This window comes from Salmo salar, chromosome 23 (genome assembly GCF_965601325.2).
Source record: "Salmo salar chromosome 23, fSalSal1, whole genome shotgun sequence".
In the NCBI taxonomy this organism is placed as follows: Eukaryota; Metazoa; Chordata; class Actinopteri; order Salmoniformes; family Salmonidae; genus Salmo; species Salmo salar.
The window spans coordinates 3,483,994-3,501,777 of record NC_138313.1 but is presented as its reverse complement, the minus strand read 5'-3'; the positions used below and the strand labels follow the sequence as shown (position 1 = coordinate 3,501,777).

The following is a 17,784-nucleotide window of genomic DNA, read 5'->3' as shown; positions in this document are numbered from 1 at the left end:
CATCTGATATCAGAGATGCAGTAGAATAGAAAATGAGTATTTCTCTGAATGGAGAAAAATGTAATTATTATTGAACTATTAATATTATTTTTTATCTCTATAAAATGTAGTTATGATAATCTGAATAGTGATTATATGAGCCGTATATCTATTGTCCATGGCATTGTTTACACTAGTGGTCTAACCCTCCCCCACCTTTTCTATCCATCCCCCAACTCACTCACTATCCCACTCTTTCAAACAGCTGATTTCCAAGAAAGAAAGGGATAATTCGGAAGACATGTTTAGCAGATGATATAGAGAAGAGCGATGGAATATATCACATAGCAGCTGGTTTAATCTCTCTTGGCACTTTTCATTTTTAGCATTGGGTATGATATATGGCTAGCTTGTTAGCAATTTAGCTAGCTGACAACCCCGGTTAACGCAGCTAGCGATGCAAAACTGACTTTCGTTGTGTAAAATCAAATAGGATTTCCTCGCGCTGCGAACAACGTTTGCTGGTTTGTTTTTCGTTCATTTTCCTGGAACCGTTTCGTCTACTGAAAGTGCTTTTGCTCAAAGCAAATATATATGTCACGATAGTCTACTAGCTAAATACCGGCTATCTGTAAGGGGCATGGAACAGCTGGTTAGCAATCGGACTGATGCCAGCTAGCTAACGTTCTACGAATCTTAATGTCATTGACCGACATCTGAAGTGGATGAAATGGGCGTTTGCTACCTCTATTTAGCTACCTCTGCAACACAGTGCAACTGGTTAGCTATATAATAAGCTAGTGTAATTACTCAGCTAACTATATGCAAACACAGGTGTGTCTACTTTAAGGTTTAGCTAGCTAGTTCGTTAGTTAACTTCAACCAGACAAAGGTAGCTACAGTAGCTAGCTGAGCCCGGGCAATAAACTAATGTAGCGTGAGCTGGTAGCCAGGTAATGTAACATAGCATTGTTAGCTAAGGGGAGACTTCTTTCTCGTCGTAAAATTAGGCCACAAAATGTATTGACAGTGACAGGCATTGTTTTCCCCAACCAGGCTTGCATTGATTATGTGATCACTGGCCAATTAGATAGCGTTTGTGTCTATATAACGTTAGCTCAGGAACACGCACTGCTAATTATACTTTAGTTTTTTTGTCGTGACCTACCTACCTCACTGAAGCCAATACTGGTGATTCCACGACGAGTCTAATAGCAAGCTTAACAGCACTGCTCCTGTTATTATATAGCTATCAAGATAGCTGCCAACCATATCAGACATTGTTTACATTTTCCGTTGCATGTTCTACAAGCAAGAAACATAGTCACAATCATGCCTGCATAGAACATTGAAGTGAAGCTCTCGGATCATGTATATGTAATGTATGCAACGTTCAAAGTGAGTACAGTATTAGACATGGCTCCCAAATTAATTCTTCTGATAGGGGTTTGAATTAGAATGGCATTCCATGGTACAGGCCGGCAGCAGACAGTATGTGGTAACCTGTTCCCCGGATCTGAGTTAGGCCATAAGTATTTTTGCGTCAACACCTCAACTGGAGCCACTTCCACGGGCCTCAGTGCAACACCGAGTCTAACTGGACCCACTGCCCCAGCGGGGACGCCACGACATCCAACATCTCTTGGGGGAAGCATAGGCGGCGGGGCCGCTGTACCACAGCCTCATAGTAGTCCTGCCAGTGAAGTACCAAGCCCTGCTGAGATGGAGCCTGATCGACCTATCGGTTATGGCGCATTTGGTGTGGTCTGGTAAGTTGTGCCATTTCAAATGAGAATTAAGACTGATTTCCATGTGAGTTTTTGCATGGTGTTTTTCCTTTCCAAAAAAAGGGTGTGTATCTGACAAGGGAATGAGATAGACATACTGTGCACGTGCACTCCCCATTGTTGACCAGTGCTAACAGATGCCCCTCTTCATATTGCTCCTGCAGGTCAGTGACAGACCCTCGTGACGGGCGTAAGGTAGCCCTGAAGAAGATGCCCAATGTCTTCCAGAACCTAGTCTCCTGTAAGAGGGTCTTCAGAGAGCTGAGGATGCTCTGCTTCTTCAAACACGACAATGTAAGAATGGATAGCGATACATCTATACACAGGACTGCACAACACACATAGGCAGCGTCCTAAATGGCACCCTATTTCCTATACACTGGTAAAAAGAAATAGTGGACTTGCTATAGGAAAAAGGTGCCATTTGAGACATTTTCATACAGTATTGCATCCATAACATAAGACATAGCGATGCGTCTTCACACTGCTCATTGATATGTTTTCATACAGAGGCTAGCTTTACAAATATCACTGTGAAGTTAGAGGTTTGTTATAGTTTAGACACTTAAGGACAAGAAGTGCCATAACAAACGTTGGCTGTGAATGGTAGATCACTTGCTGAGTGTTGATGAATGGTGGCGATGTATAATCGTCAGAAAATGAACACGAAATGACGGCCAATGTTCTGTGGTCAAAGGCGATAGGATGGCCACTCACTGCTTTTAACCATTCGTCTGTCTGTTTTGTCCTTTAGATCTCTAATCATTAAAACAACGAGAAGGGTGATGATGATGATGTGTGTTTACAGGTGTTGTCAGCGCTGGACATTCTGCAGCCTCCACAGATGGACTGCTTCGAGGAAATGTATCCTTCACACGCACATTCATGTGCACACACACACTTGCACACATGACTGTTATGTGTCAGCCATTGTTCACTCCTGCACTTCCTCTCTCTATTATCATGTCCTCCTCCTTTCAAAACAGTCTGAATCTACATAGTACAATCTAAATCAAGATAAACCTCAACAGAGATGATACCATTAGTGATAGTCTTGTGTTATGATAGATACATTTAACTTTAATATAGATAGATGTAGTATTACGCTTTCTTCTATGTGGTCCATCCACATCCTATAGGCTTCTGTTTCCTTGACCGTGGGCCATGCCTGACTGTAGCTATGTGATCACTGAGCTGATGCAGAGTGACCTCCACAAAGTCATTGTGTCTCCCCAGCCCCTCACCACCGACCACATCAAGGTGTTCCTCTACCAGATCCTCAGAGGTGAGTGGGACGGCGGAGGAGTAGGGAAAGGGGCAAAGTTGAAGGTTGAAATGGAGTTGGAAGTCAAAGTTAAAGGTTGACTCCTGAGCCCCAAAACAAGCCATTTGTGAGTTTGCCTCCTAGCCTTTCTGGGTTTGCAGGTTTAAAGGAGCCAGCTTGTTTCATGTGATGGAGCCATATTGATGGATTCATGTTGTCATTGACTGCAAACACTGAAGGGGAATTGGCTCGGGGCTGTATTTGAACCGTTATGAGTAACAGCGATTCTCCTCCTCTCAGGGCTGAAGTACCTGCATTCTGCTGGCATCCTGCACAGGGACATCAAACCTGGGAACCTGTTAGTCAACAGTAACTGCCTGCTCAAGGTAACTGTGTGTGTGTACATGTTTGTTTTGGCGTGTGTCCGCATGCATGAATGTGTGAATCTGTGTGAACTTCCTCAAAAGACATGACAAGAAAGCATTATGCTGGCCAAGAAGAAAATAACTTAGTAGAGGTCAATATGGGCTGAAGAATTTCATCTATACACATTTTGACAAACATACACGTATATTATGCTGTAATTACACTCGTCAACCTACACTGATTATACCAAACATTACAAACACCTTCCTAATATTGAGTTGCACCCCCCCCCCCCCCCCCCACACCTGTTGCCCCCCAGAACAGCCTCAATTCATTGGGGCATGGAATCTACAAGGTATCGAAAGCGTTCCACAGGGATGCTGGCCCGTGTTGACTCCAGTGCTTCCCACAGTTGTGTCAAGTTGGCTGGATGTCCTTTGGGTGGTCGACCATTCTTGATACACATGGGAAACTGTTGTTAGGTTCTAAATGAACCTATTAAAACTCATGGACGATTAGTAAAGCTTAGACCAAGTTTATTCACCCATTTGGTCATACAGCTGCATAAGACAAAAGCATATTTCCACCAGTGGTAGTATATATACCCTAATTTGGATGGAGTCTCCTCCTTCTCTCTAAACATTACATATTTATTGCTAGACAGGAAGTTAAGTGATACGGGCAATAAACTGTTCCTTCTCCCTTAATGTGACCTGACCTCGACCCCCTTCCTCACTAATCCACCGCTCTCCACCCAGTCTTCCATCCACTCAGTACATTCCAAGCTTAATTGCATCCACCATATACATTCCTCCTACAGATAACCATTAACTTCTAGTGTAGACCCTAGACTATGGCACCCCTCATGTCTCTAGTATAACTGATGATTAACTATATTTCAAGTTTAGAAATCCGAACCCATCACTGTTGAGCGTGAAAAAACCCAGCATCGTTGCAGTTCTTGACACAGTGAAACTGGTGCACCTGGCCCCTACTACCATACTCTGTTCAAAGGCACTTAAATCTTTTGTCTTGCCCATTTTTCAGCCTCTGAATGGCACACATACACAATCCATGTCTCAATTGTCTCAAGGCTTAAAAATGCCCTCCATCTACACTGATTGAAGTGGATTTAACAAGTGACATCAAAAGGGTAGCTTTCACCTGGTCAGTCTGTCATGGAAAGAGCAGGTGTTCTTAATGTTTTGTATACTCAGTGTTATCATGTAACTCACCTCTTTCTTTCTCCCTCTTCCCTCTCCTTCTCTCTCTCTCTCAGATCTGTGACTTTGGGCTGGCACGTGTGGAGGAGCCGGACCCGTCTCGTCACATGACCCAGGAGGTGGTGACTCAGTACTACCGGGCTCCTGAGGTGCTGATGGGCAGCCGCCATTACGGCTCTGCCATAGATGTCTGGTCGGTGGGCTGCATCTTTGCTGAACTACTGGGTCGACGCATCCTGTTCCAGGCCCAGAGCCCCATACAACAGGTAGAGGGTAGGGCTGTTGCAGTGACCGTATTACCGTCACACCGGCGGTCACAAGTCATGAAGGCAGTCAAATTCCACGGTCACGGTAATTAGGCTCCTCCATGCTCTGATGCTGCTGGTCATTAGTAGCCTACCAAACTTGCTAACTGACTGGTACTCAGCACTCTATCGTCCCTCTAATCACTCTGACATCAATGCAAATGTAATCAAAAATCAAATCAAACATTTCATGAGAGCCCATGAGCTTATGTTGCGAAACATTTCTATAGGCTATGCAATTGCGCAATAAAACAGGGTGTTGGTCTCTATTAAAAAGAGGAGGATCCCATCAGCTTTCTATAGGCTAGGCCTTCTATTTATTTCTCAACTTTCCTAATATGAAGCACATTGCTTATCTTTGCAACGGGAGTATAGCCTGGCTGGCGTGAAAATGAACCACGGGAAAAGCGTCCTCCATTTGCTATTTAAATGCATAGATGACATGTATTTTTCCCCCTGCCCCTGTTTCGATACAGGTGCATGATGACGTTTCATCCTAAATCAAAACAAATTTCACACATACAGTACCAGTCAACAGGTTGCACACACCTACTGTGATAGAACATTTTCATATTCACCTGATTTGTTTGATATTAATAGTTAATGATTAAATACATAACTAATAGTAAGACACTTCTCTCTCTTCATTCTGAGTGAACTGAGAGGAGTCTTTTGAAGCTTGGGCTGGCAACTGATTAAGTGATGTCTAGGTAAAAACCTACAGCTGGCATTCCATAGATAAGATGTGGTGGGTGTAGCAGAGATAAAGAGAGCCTGGAGGAACAGAACAAAACCCTCATTGTCTCATCATCCTGGCATCTGGGAAACTTAGCCTGGAGGGTTAGAACAACAACCATGCAGATGACCACAGGATGAACCCAAAGTAGCTTATGGTGCCCCCACTCTGCATGGGAGGGGTTGGAACCAGCCTGACTAAGCATTGTTTTAGGTCCTATATAAGATCTGTTTTTTTCATTATCAGTTAAGCACTCGGCAACACACTTCAGAGCGTGGGGTCGTTGGTTTCATTACTGCAATAATTAATTGATATTAAATAAAGATGGTTGTTTGGAGAAATTACCAAGTCTATCTCAGTACTGAATTTCCACTACATTTTTGGCGACGAGGATAGGATCGGCAACTTCACCTGTTGATCGCTCCTACTCATTCAAGGTTTTTAAAAAAAATAACTATTTTCTACATTGTAGAATAATAGTGAAGACATCAACTATGAAATAACACACATTGAATCGTGTAGTAACCAAATAAGTGTTAAACAAATCAAAATAGATTTTCTATTTTAGATTCTTCAATGTAGCCACCCTTTGCCTTGATGACAGCTTTGCATACTCTTGGCATTCTCTCAACCAGCTTCACCTGGAATGCTTTTCCAAAAGTCTTGAAGGAGTTCCCACATGTGCTGAGCACTCGTTGGCTGCTTTTTCTTCACTCTGCGGTCCAACTCATCCCAGAGCATCTCAATTCAGTTGAAGTTGGGTGATTGTGGAAGCCAGGTCATCTGATGCAGCACTCTCCTCCTTGGTCAAATAGCCCTTACATAGCCTGGAGGTGTGGGTCATTGTCCTGTTGAAAAACAAATGAGTCCCACTAAGCGCAAACCAGATGGGATGGTGTATCGCTGCAGAATTCTGTGGTAGCCATGCTGGTTAAGTGTGCCTTGAATTCTAAATAAATCATTGACAGTGTCACCAGCAAAGCACCATCACACCTCCATGCTTCATGGTGGGAACTACATAAGCGGAGATAATCCGTTCACCTACTCTGCGTCTCACAAAGACACGGCGGTTGGAAGCAAAAATCGCAAATTTGGACTCATCAGACCAAAGGACAGATTTCCACCGGTCTAATGTCCATTGCTCGTGTTTCTTGGCCCAAGCAAGTCTCTTTTTCTTATTGGTGTCCTTTAGTAGTGGTTTCTTTGCAGCAATTTGACCATGAAGGCCTGATTCAAGCAGTCTCCTCTGAACAGTTGATGTTGAGATGTCTGTTACTTGAACTGTGAAGCATTTATTTGTGCTGCAATCTGTGGTTCAGTTAACTCTAATGAACTTATCCTCTGCCGCAGAGCTAACTCTGGGTCTTCCTTTCCTGTGACGGTCCACATGAGAGCCAGTTTCATCATAGCGCTTGACGGTATTTGCGACTGCACTTGAAGAAACGTTCAAAGTTCTTGACATTTTCCAGATTGACTGACCTTCATGTCTTAAAGTAATGACTACTGTACCTCCATGAAGCTGGTTGAGTGAATGCCAAGAGTGTGCAAAGCTGTCATCTAGGCAAAGGGTGGCTACTTTGAAGAATCTTATACATCTAAATATATTTTGATTTGTTAAACACTTTTTTGGTTACTACATGATTCCATATGTGTTATTTCATAGTTTTGATGTCTTCACTATTATTCTACAATGTAGAAAATAGTAAAAATAAAGAAAAACCCTGGAATGAGTAGGTGTTCTACCTTTTGACTGTTACTGTATATTATTTAGTATATGTAAAGACAATATTTAATGAAGAATAGTCTGATGGGTGACAATATTAGCCTATCACTTGTGAATTATATATTATCACTGATGCCCCGCGTAAGGCAAGAAATAATGCCTTTTTTTTTTAGGTTTTTACGAATGATAGTTGCACACCTCATGTAGCCTAGCCCATAGGCCTTTATGTTTTGAGGTTTGCATCACAACTAAAGTGGCAAAATATCTTCTTACAAGGGGTGAAGAGCCTAACTGGCATACATGAAAGCATTACATGCATAATTGCATTTGCGGTCACTTGATAATGGTGTTCAAATCAAATGTATTTGTCACATACACGTGTTTAGCAGATGTTACTGCGGGTCTAGCTTGTGCTTCTAGTTCCAACAGTGCAGCAATAACTAACAAGTAATATCTAACAATTTCACAACAAATACCTAATACACACAAATCTAAGTAAAGGAATGGAATTAAGAATGTATAAATATATGGATGAGCAATTGTAACAGTGTAGGTTCCGTCCCTCTCTTCGCCCCAACCTGGGCTCGAACCAGGGACCCTTGCACACATCAACAACTGACACCCCACGAAGCATCGTTACCCATCGCGCCACAAAAGCCGCGGCCCTTGCAACGCAAGGGGCAACCCTACTTCAAGTCTCAGAGCGAGTGACGTCACCGATTGAAACGCTATTAGCGCGCACCACCGCTAACTAACTAGCCATTTCACATCGGTTACACTCACCCCCCCTTTGACCTCCTCCTTTTCCGCAGCAACCAATGATCCGGGTCAACAGCATCAATGTAACAGTGTAGGTTCCGTCCCTCTCTTCGCCCCAACCTGGGCTCGAACCAGGGACCCTTGCACACATCAACAACTGACACCCCACGAAGCATCGTTACCCATCGCGCCACAAAAGCCGCGGCCCTTGCAACGCAAGGGGCAACCCTACTTCAAGTCTCAGAGCGAGTGACGTCACCGATTGAAACGCTATTAGCGCGCACCACCGCTAACTAACTAGCCATTTCACATCGGTTACACTCACCCCCCCTTTGACCTCCTCCTTTTCCGCAGCAACCAATGATCCGGGTCAACAGCATCAATGTAACAGTGTAGGTTCCGTCCCTCTCTTCGCCCCAACCTGGGCTCGAACCAGGGACCCTTGCACACATCAACAACTGACACCCCACGAAGCATCGTTACCCATCGCGCCACAAAAGCCGCGGCCCTTGCAACGCAAGGGGCAACCCTACTTCAAGTCTCAGAGCGAGTGACGTCACCGATTGAAACGCTATTAGCGCGAACCACCGCTAACTAACTAGCCATTTCACATCGGTTACACTATGTCAGAGCGGCATAGACTAAGATACAGTAGATAGTATAGAATACAGTATATACATATGAGTTGAGTAATGCAAGATATGTAAACATTATTAAAATGACTAGTGTTCCATTTTTTTGAAGTGGCCAATGATTTAAATTCTGTGTATGTTGGCAGCAGCCTATCTGTGCTAGTGATGGCTATTTAACAGTCTGATGGCCTTGAGATAGAAGCTGTTTTTTAGTCTCTAGTTTTCCCGCTAATGGAACATTCACTCTTATAACCTACTGCCGTGTGCGTATTGCTGCGCTTATAATGTGAAGAAATAACCAAATAGTTTATCAACATTTTAAGCTAAACACTCTGATCTGTTGCGTCAGCCACATTGCGTACATTTTTTGGGGGGGAATATGTATTTCTCACATAGAATAAGATATTTTGCTGTTCATAAGGCCTACTCATCTTGTTTGCTGACTAAGTAAATGTGGACAGTTCTTCCAATATTTTCAATATGCACCTCGGAATTGGATAAGAACTTGCGCAGTTGCGTCCCCAATGTGTCTGTCTTCACTTGTAGCCTGTGATGGAGAGCCATGTGAGTGAGAGTTGCTTCGGAGCAAGCAGCACTCAGGGAAAAGGGCACAACGCAGCACTCTGGGCCAAGGGCACATCGGCCACTGGCCAGCAAAAGGCATGGATTTTTTTAGGGTGCATTACGGCCACACAAAGGGGATGCCGCTATGAAATTCGAGGCATTATTAAGTGCTTGTAAAATTGTGAATGAGAGACTGATGAAGTGTTTATAGCCTGCGCAAAAAAAAGTAGAGCTCATGCCTTTCAAGTTACTTTTTAAAAATCACCATTAGTCGCATCATGCAGCCTTATAATGTATTAAAAATCAAAATATATAGCCCAACGTTTGTAGAACAACTAAAGTTACATTAATAACTACAAATGAAACTTATAGGAGCCCCTGTTTCTTTGTTAACCGCTCAACACAGAATAGCCGCATGTGCACACTCCCTCAAATCTTTTGGAGAAAATATCCTTTCTATTTTATTCAGCTTTGTTCAATTGTATTCTTCATAATATAAAATAATGCCATGAAATTCTGAGTAAATCTTGTCTGCTAAATTAACTAGTGTAGCCCACAGCCATTTGGCAAAGCCAGATCAGGACCTAACATAAGGACAACTCAGAGTATGTTATTCTGTTCTCCTGAAATAGACTACATTTTCTTCATATCATGCTTCTTTAGACCTGTCTAAAATAAATAATTGATTTATTGTCAAGGTGTAGGCTATATTACATGGATTTATTAAACTTTTTGAAATGTGGATGTTCCAAAGGTCTGCATCAGTGGCTTGTAGGCTGTGTGTGGAAGCCAGGAGATGCTAAATGTGTTTGTTAATTAACGGTCAATTACCGTGAGACCGACAGTTATTTGCTTGACAATCACCTACTGACGAAATTGTGTGCCCACCACAGCTCTCGTAGAGGGGTGGGAGGCACAGAACCCTATTCAACAGGTTGGGAGGGAGGAAATAGGGAAAGCCATCTGAAGGTGTAATCTGTCTGGGCAATAATTGTAACTTTTGTCTATCAATTATTAATCAAATGTATAATTTTTTTTTGTTGGTTTGTTGTCAAATTAAATCTCCTCACTCTCTATATTCTCTCTCTCTCTCTCCCTCTACCCCTCAGTTGGATCTGATCACTGATCTGCTGGGTACCCCTCCTCTCTCTGCCATGGCATCTGCCTGTGAGGGGGCCAGAGCTCACATCCTGAGAGGACCTCACAAACCGGTACTTCCTCCTCACTGAACCTATGAACTACTCACTGACTGATCAGAACTTCCTTTGTATTACTATGAGACACATGTGGTCAAATATTGTCCCCCTTGCACTATACAAACGGAAATACCTTACTTCCAACTAGGGTTGTTACGGTAACGGTTTTACCACCACACCTGCGTCCCGAGTCATGACCGCAATCAAATTCCATGTGACCGTTTAGTCACGGTAACTAGGCTTCTCCAAAACTGCGCTCTGATGCCGCTGATGGTCATTAGTATCCCACCAAACTTGCTAACTGCCAGTCACTAATGACCTGGTACTTATTGCCCCTCTAATCACTCTGACATCAATGCAAATGCAATCGAAAATCAAATTGAACACATCATGAGAGCCCATGAACACTTCTATATGCTATGCATTTGTGTGAGAAAATAAGAGTTTTGAAGGTCTCTATTAAAAACGAGGAGGGAGGATCCCATCCGATTTCTCTAGGCTAGGTCTACTATTTATTTCTCAACTTTCTTAATATTAAGCACATTGCTTCACTTTTACAACAGGAGCAGCCTGGCTGGTATGAAAATGAACCGCAGGAAAAGTGTCCTCAATTTGCTATTTGTGTATATGATGACATGTATTATTGATTTTTTTCCCTGCTCATTTCTTAAAATTAAGCACATAAATCCGCTTTACAAGCAGTGTAGCCTACCAGGCATACATAGACAGCGCGTGAGTTAAGTTTGGGGAAGATCATTTTCCCCATTAAAAATGCGCCTTTATAATAAAAACATTACATGCATAATCGCATTTGCTGACTTATGTAAGAGCCTACTTACTATTCGTAGTGTGATGAATAGGTTGGATAGTCATAATATAACTCAATCAGTGTTAGCAAAAAAGAACGTTCAATGCGTGGCTGAGTGCGTCTAACCTAGAGTAGGTCTAGTTTACCAGCTTTATCAGATATGTTTCTTCTTTCGTTGCCTTTTTTCCCCGCGGTTGTATTTTTAAATTGCGATATGCCTGGCTTGGTCTCCCCACTTTTCACAGTCCGTCGCAACTCAACAATGAATCTGCCCATATTGCGCAAGCTGTCTTTCCTTCCGACTGTAGGCAATGCGATTTAAAACAATCCACAACTTATTTTTTTTTAAAGAAGCTAATGATCTTCCGTGGCTAAATCATGCTTTAGTATTCTATTTTGAATGATTTTATTTATTTCTCCTATATAATTAATTTTGGCAATTTAATTCAATTTACTTTCGGGAAAGCTTCCCCTAGCCTAATGGACACGCCGTATATGCTTGCATATTAAAAAACGTAACCGCCGTTTGCTATTCGAGTGCAGGCTACGTATTACTTTTTTTTTTGTGGGCTGTTCTAAATCAAAAATAATTCCGCACATACACTATATATGCAAAAGTATGTGGACACCCTTTCAAATTAGTGAATTTGGCTATTTCAGCCACCTGTTGCTGATAGGTGTATAAAATCAAGCACACCGCCATGCAATCTCCATAGTTAAACATTGGCAATAGAATGGCCTTACTGAAGTGTTGAGTGACTTTCAACGTGGCACCTTCAGGATGCCACCTTGCCATCTAGTCAGTTCGTAAAATGTCTGCCCTACCAGAGCTGCCTCAGTCAACTGTAAATGCTGTTATTGTAAAGTGGAAATGTCTAGGAGCAACAACGGCTCAGCCGCGAAGTGGTTGGCTACACAAGCTCACAGAACTGGACTGCCTAGTGCTGAAGCGTGTAAAAATCATTTGTCCTCGGTTGCAACACTCACTACCAAGTTCCAAACTCTGGAAGCAACGTCAGCACAAGAACTGTTCTTCGGGAGCTTAATGAAATGGGTTTCCATGGCCAAGCAGCCGCACACAAGCCTAAAATCACCAATGCCAAGCGTCGGCTGGAGTGACTGCCATTGGACTCTGGAACAGTGGAAATGCGTACTCTGGAGTGATGAATCACGCTTCACCATCTGGCAGTCGGACGGACGAATCTAACGCTACAGCATACAATGACATTCTTGAAGATTCTGTGCTTCCAACTTTGTGGCAACAGTTTAGGAGAAGGCCCTTTCCTGTTTCAGCATGACAATGCCCCCATGCACAAAGCGAGGTCCATACAGAAATGGTTTGTCGAGATCAGTGTGGAAGAACTTCAACCCCATCGAACACCTTTGGGATGAATTGGAACGCCGACTGCGAGCCAGGCCTAATCATCCAACATCCGTGCCCGACCTCACTAATGCTCTTGTGGCTGAATGGAAGCAAGTCCCACCAGCAATGTTCCAACATCTAGTGGAAAGCCATCCCAGAAGAGTTGAGGCTGTTAGAGCAGCAAAGGGGGGACCAACTCAATATTAATGCCCCTGGTTTTGGAATGAGATGTTCGACGAACAGGTGTCCACATACTTTTGGTCTTGTAGTGTATATTGTATATTGCCATATGTAAAGACCAGATTTAAATGAAGAATAGTTTGATGGGTCAGAATATTATCAAGTGCTTGTCAAATTGTGAATGAGAGAATGCAGCCTGCAAGGAGAAGAGCTCATGTCTTTCATGTGACTTTTTTAAGTCATTTGTCTCATCATGCAGCCTTAAGCTATATGTTTAGATTTTTAATGCATTCTAAGTTTGTATCACAACTAAAGTTGCAAAAAGAACTACAAATGAAACATATAGGAGCCCCTGTTTCTTTGTTAACCGCTCAACACTGAATAGCTTACATGTTTCACTTCCTCTGAAATCGTTTGGTGGAAAATATGCTTTCTATTTTATTCAGCTATGTTCAATTGTATTCTTCATACTATAAAAGAATGCCACGGAATTCTAAGCAAATCCTGTCTGCTAAATTAACTAGTGTAGTTCACAGCCATATGGCATAGCCAGATCAGGACCTAACATAAGGACAACTCAGAATATGCTATTCTGTTTTTCTGAAATAGCCTACATTTTCTTCATCATGTTTCTTTAGACCTGTCTAAAATAAATAATGGATTTATTGGGATGGTGTATGCTATATAAAATTAATTTCTTATAGTTTTTATACTTGGATTGTAGGCTATGCATAGAAAATTGACACTATTTTGGCACCCTTGCACGATTCTCTCTTTCTTAAAAAATTTATTTGGGGGGTATTAAACACAAACACACGTTTGGCATTTCCTGCCAAACGTGTTTGTGTTAAGGTTAATACCCCCCCCCCAAAAAATATATATTTTTGAAGAAATAGAGAATCGTGCAAGGGTGCCAAAATATTACTGCTCATGGCCCTGTTTCCCAAAAGCATCTTGGAAGACTAAGTTAATTGGTGAACTTAGCCTTAAGATGCTTTTGTGAAACTGGGCCCAGATATTATCTAATCTATACCCCACCCACAATCCTTATTTAAAACCAGGTGCAGCAGTTCATGATGTAAAATCTCTCCCCCTCCCTTCCCCCTCAGCCGTCGCTGTCTGTGTTATATATGCTGTCGGACGGGGCGACCCACGAGGCCGTGCACCTGTTGTGTCGTATGCTGGTGTTTGATCCGGTGAGTACAGACAGAAGTCTATTGTCACACAATTGGCTACCTCTCTGATAGGGAAGTTTTAACTTTAAGCAACAAAAGCTGAAAATGTTGCTAGCAACCTCCTGAGAAGGAAAAGCTAGCTACAGTAAGGGAGAAAATACAAGATTAGAGAGGGACCAACTTTCTTTCCATGTGTGTGACTCAGGCCAAACGGATCTCGGGCAGCGACGCCCTCTCCCACCCCTACCTGGACGAGGGCCGTCTGCGCTACCACACGTGCATGTGTCAGTGCTGCTACTCGGTGCCCAGTGGGCGTGTGTACACGCGGGACTTTGAACCGCCCGCCGACCGCAACTTCAGCCACAGCTACGATAACAGCCTGCTCTCTGTCTGGCAGGGCAAAGGTAGGAGCTATCTGGTGCTCTTCCCTCTACTCCTCTTTCTCTTCAATTCTCTTCTCTTTGACTTTTTTCCAACCCAGCTTGTTATTGAAATTGATGGCCTGTTGCGATCTCGTTCTCGCAATCTCTCCTCTCTCTCTCGCTCTATCAGAGCTCATCCATCGCTTCATAACAGAGCACCAGCAGGGGAAACGAGTGCCGCTGTGCATCAACCCCCAGAGTGCCGCCTTCAAGACCTTCATCAGGTGAGGAACACCAAGGGAGGGATGAACACAACTAATATACATACAGCTTAAAATACTATTTTGCCATGCACTATCTACATCTCTCTTTCTTTGTTTATCTTTCTCGATCTCGCAGGTCTACTGCGTGGCATTCCTCCAAAGTCTCCAGGAAGGAGGAGAGATGAAGGGGAGTATCGTTCATGTTCAAGAACAATCATGGGAAATTCAGTTTGATAAAAAAGAACAAGACTTGCTTTGGTCAATATAATAGAGATAGGTTTGGGTTTCTCTGGATGGAGGGGAGGTGTGAATGAAACAGTACGCCAGCCTCTCAGAGAGAAGAACAGTGTCAGAGGAAATGCTCATTTTTTACTAAAGAGTACATTTCCCTTCAATGAAAACTACAGTTCCCAACTATGAAAACGACTATTGACACTGGTGAAGACTTGACTACACCAACGCTATAGGCATTTCCCCAATGCTGAAAACTAAAATGTGCTGCTGAATTTTAAAAAAGGAATAAAGAGGAAGAGTGGTAGAAGAGGGAAATTGGAAACATTTATTACTAGAAGAGTTGAAGTTGGTTGTGTTGTGCTCCAAATGTGGTTGAAGGTAGAGACAAAGGAATAACTGTTTAATTAATTTATGTTGAATAATTGTTCTGCTCTGTTAATTTTGAAGTCATTCCAGCCTCGTGCAATATGATAAAGTGTCTAAGCAACGTGCTCCTGGCGACACCATACTCTCTTACCTGTGCTCTCAGTGACTTAGTCATGTTAATGTTACATTGATGACCCTACCTTTATCATCGATTCCATAAAATTTGGTTTGATAGTTTCACTGGACCCATTCTCAATATCTTCGGTAAACTGGTTTTAGATCTGCGCTACAATGCAACCTCTGGCCTTGAGGTTCACTCCGTGCTACTTGTGAATCTTCCCTCCCAATCTGCCCTCGTCCATAAGATCAAACCATTTCCTAGACAACAAATTGACCGCATTCTTTGATTGGGTGGGGCCACGGCTTCTGAGGCAGATGGAGCCTCGCTCATGTTTTTAAAATCATATTATTTTATATTTTAATTTGTGTTTTTTTTAATTTTTTTAGCTTCTCTGTGAGTGGCGGTTCGAGCTAAAGCACGTGTTGTCCCCATGTACTGAGTAGTCAGCCCTTTCAGTATGTGTGTGTGTGTGTGTGCGCGAACTCACGTGTGTCTGTGTGTAGAGTTTAAGGGAAAGTGCAGTTTTCGGCTTCAATGATTTCATTACCTCAAAAAATGTTGGAGTCAAAAAGGGAACCCAGAGAGAGTCTACTGGGTAAAGTGTACATAGACCCAACTCAACTACTACGCACTGTAACGTGATGTCATTCCTTTGTACTAAATCACTGTCCTCCTTAACCTCTGTCGCTCCCTCTTGGAGAGAGGGATGGAGGATGAGGGACAGATGACAGGAAGAACAGCTTGTTGAAATGTATTGGTGAAATGCTGCTGTATTTTGTTTTTCCTTTATTGGTTTTTGGTTCATTTCCAGTTGAGTTCACGGCTCAGGTGTTCCATTGCAAAGACTGTGGACCCGACCACGCAAATACACACAGATATTATTCACCAATAACAGTGTGCCTCAACTCTTTTTTTTCTCCACAAAGAGGAACTGCAAAGCTCTGTGCGCTGAAGCTCTGACTGGAGCTAGTACTAACTAAAATAAGGCTCCTGAAGACGCTGTACTGTGCTAGTTGGCATTGCCATCATGGCAGTGGTCAGGCCCTTGTCCCGCCACCTGATGGTGCTATTGTGTGCTAAGTGTAGGCTAAGGGGTTGACGGGGGATTGCCAGAATGTTTCACTTAAACCTGCATGTCTGTATTTATGATATATAAAAATAAAAAAAAAGGAGGAGGCTTTTGGATTTGAATGCAGTGCAATGGGAGTTGTCGCCATGGACAAGCCTTCCTTGTGGTGATGTTAATTAATTAGATTTTAGGAAATATGATTCATATTTTTATGTTTTGTGATGTGATCCATTTAAAAAGTTATTTTTTGGTTTCACAACTTTGCTATTGTCTTTAGTAGAGAGCACAAGCAGGCTGAGTTTTAGAAGAGCTCACCAGGGTCCGTCTCTTTCCCTCACACACTCCTTTCTTCTCTCTATCCCCCTCACACTGTCGTCTCGTCTCTGTTCGCCTTTTATAGCAGGGTCATATTCATTAGGCACCAAAAAAATAAAACTGACTAAAACTGGGAGGGACTATTTGAACTTGTCCAATAAGAAACTTGTTGCAAAATGTTTTCCTACAGTGTGCACTAAGGAGTATGACCCAGCTAAAGCAATGGTTAAAGCAATGTATCAGAGAGAAGCACCGTTAGGGATTTTCTTTCAGATGTCCAGTTCTCTTCAGATCAGATCTATGATCCATCCCAAATGACACCCTATTCCCTTTGTAGTGCACTACTAATGAGGGTCTGGTCAAAAGTAGTGCACTATATAGGGAATAGGGTGCCATTTGGGATGCATCTACTGAAGGAAAAAGAAGCAGGTCTATATCCTTTGTTCATGAGCTCAATAGGCACTGGAGAGAAGACTACACCTGGGAATGTAGATGTTAGAAATGTTTCTGATGATAAGAAAAAAAGTGATACTTGTGTTTTTTGATTATTCTGAATATGAAACCGATGTTGAATACTGCTGTTTTGAAAATGTTAAAATTCTGTTGGTTGGTTTGTTTTTTTTGTCATGATGTTTAGGAAACGTTTTGGACTTGTGCTCCCAACAAATACTTGAATTTCTTAAAAAAAAACGACAAGAGTAAAGTAGTGAATGAATAAATGCATAGTCACTGGATAATATTCCTGTGTGGTGTCTGTCCGCTTATCAATGGGGAGGGGGTTAAATTGTACTGTATCAGGTTGTTGACTTAAGGGCTGCTGCCTCAAATTACAAGTTATTTTTGCCCCATACAATGTTTTTATTTTTTGGTTGTATACTTTTTCTTGTGTTCAGAAAGTTATATGTTCTCTTTCTATATGGCAATTTTCCAACATGTCTGATAACTCTGGTTATTATGCCTATTGCATTATATCCTATATATGATACTGAGATAT

General features: G+C 42.4%; 1 protein-coding gene across 1 annotated transcript; it reads left to right on the top strand.

Moving 5' to 3' along the window:
- Positions 1-183: 183 nt before the first annotated feature.
- Positions 184-17,529, top strand: LOC106583944 (serine/threonine-protein kinase NLK2). The gene is made up of 11 exons (XM_014168646.3): positions 184-1,748; positions 1,931-2,060; positions 2,575-2,630; positions 2,945-3,051; positions 3,331-3,416; positions 4,676-4,885; positions 10,448-10,549; positions 13,995-14,081; positions 14,266-14,464; positions 14,613-14,706; positions 14,822-17,529. Exons 1-11 carry the CDS (start codon positions 1,438-1,440, stop codon positions 14,868-14,870), a joined length of 1,431 nt encoding a protein of 476 aa, XP_014024121.1. The 5' UTR covers positions 184-1,437; the 3' UTR covers positions 14,871-17,529.
- Positions 17,530-17,784: the final 255 nt, after the last annotated feature.

What these genes read in the sequence shown, in the direction of transcription:
- LOC106583944 (XM_014168646.3), top strand. Translation starts at nt 1,438, where the DNA reads ATGGCATTCCATGGTACAGGCCGGCAGCAGACAGTATGTGGTAACCTG. An exon ending in GCTTCTTCAAACACGACAAT is followed by an intron (nt 2,061 to 2,574) that starts GTAAGAATGGAT and finishes GTGTGTTTACAG; the next exon opens with GTGTTGTCAGCGCTGGACAT. An exon ending in GTATGCTGGTGTTTGATCCG is followed by an intron (nt 14,082 to 14,265) that starts GTGAGTACAGAC and finishes TGTGTGACTCAG; the next exon opens with GCCAAACGGATCTCGGGCAG.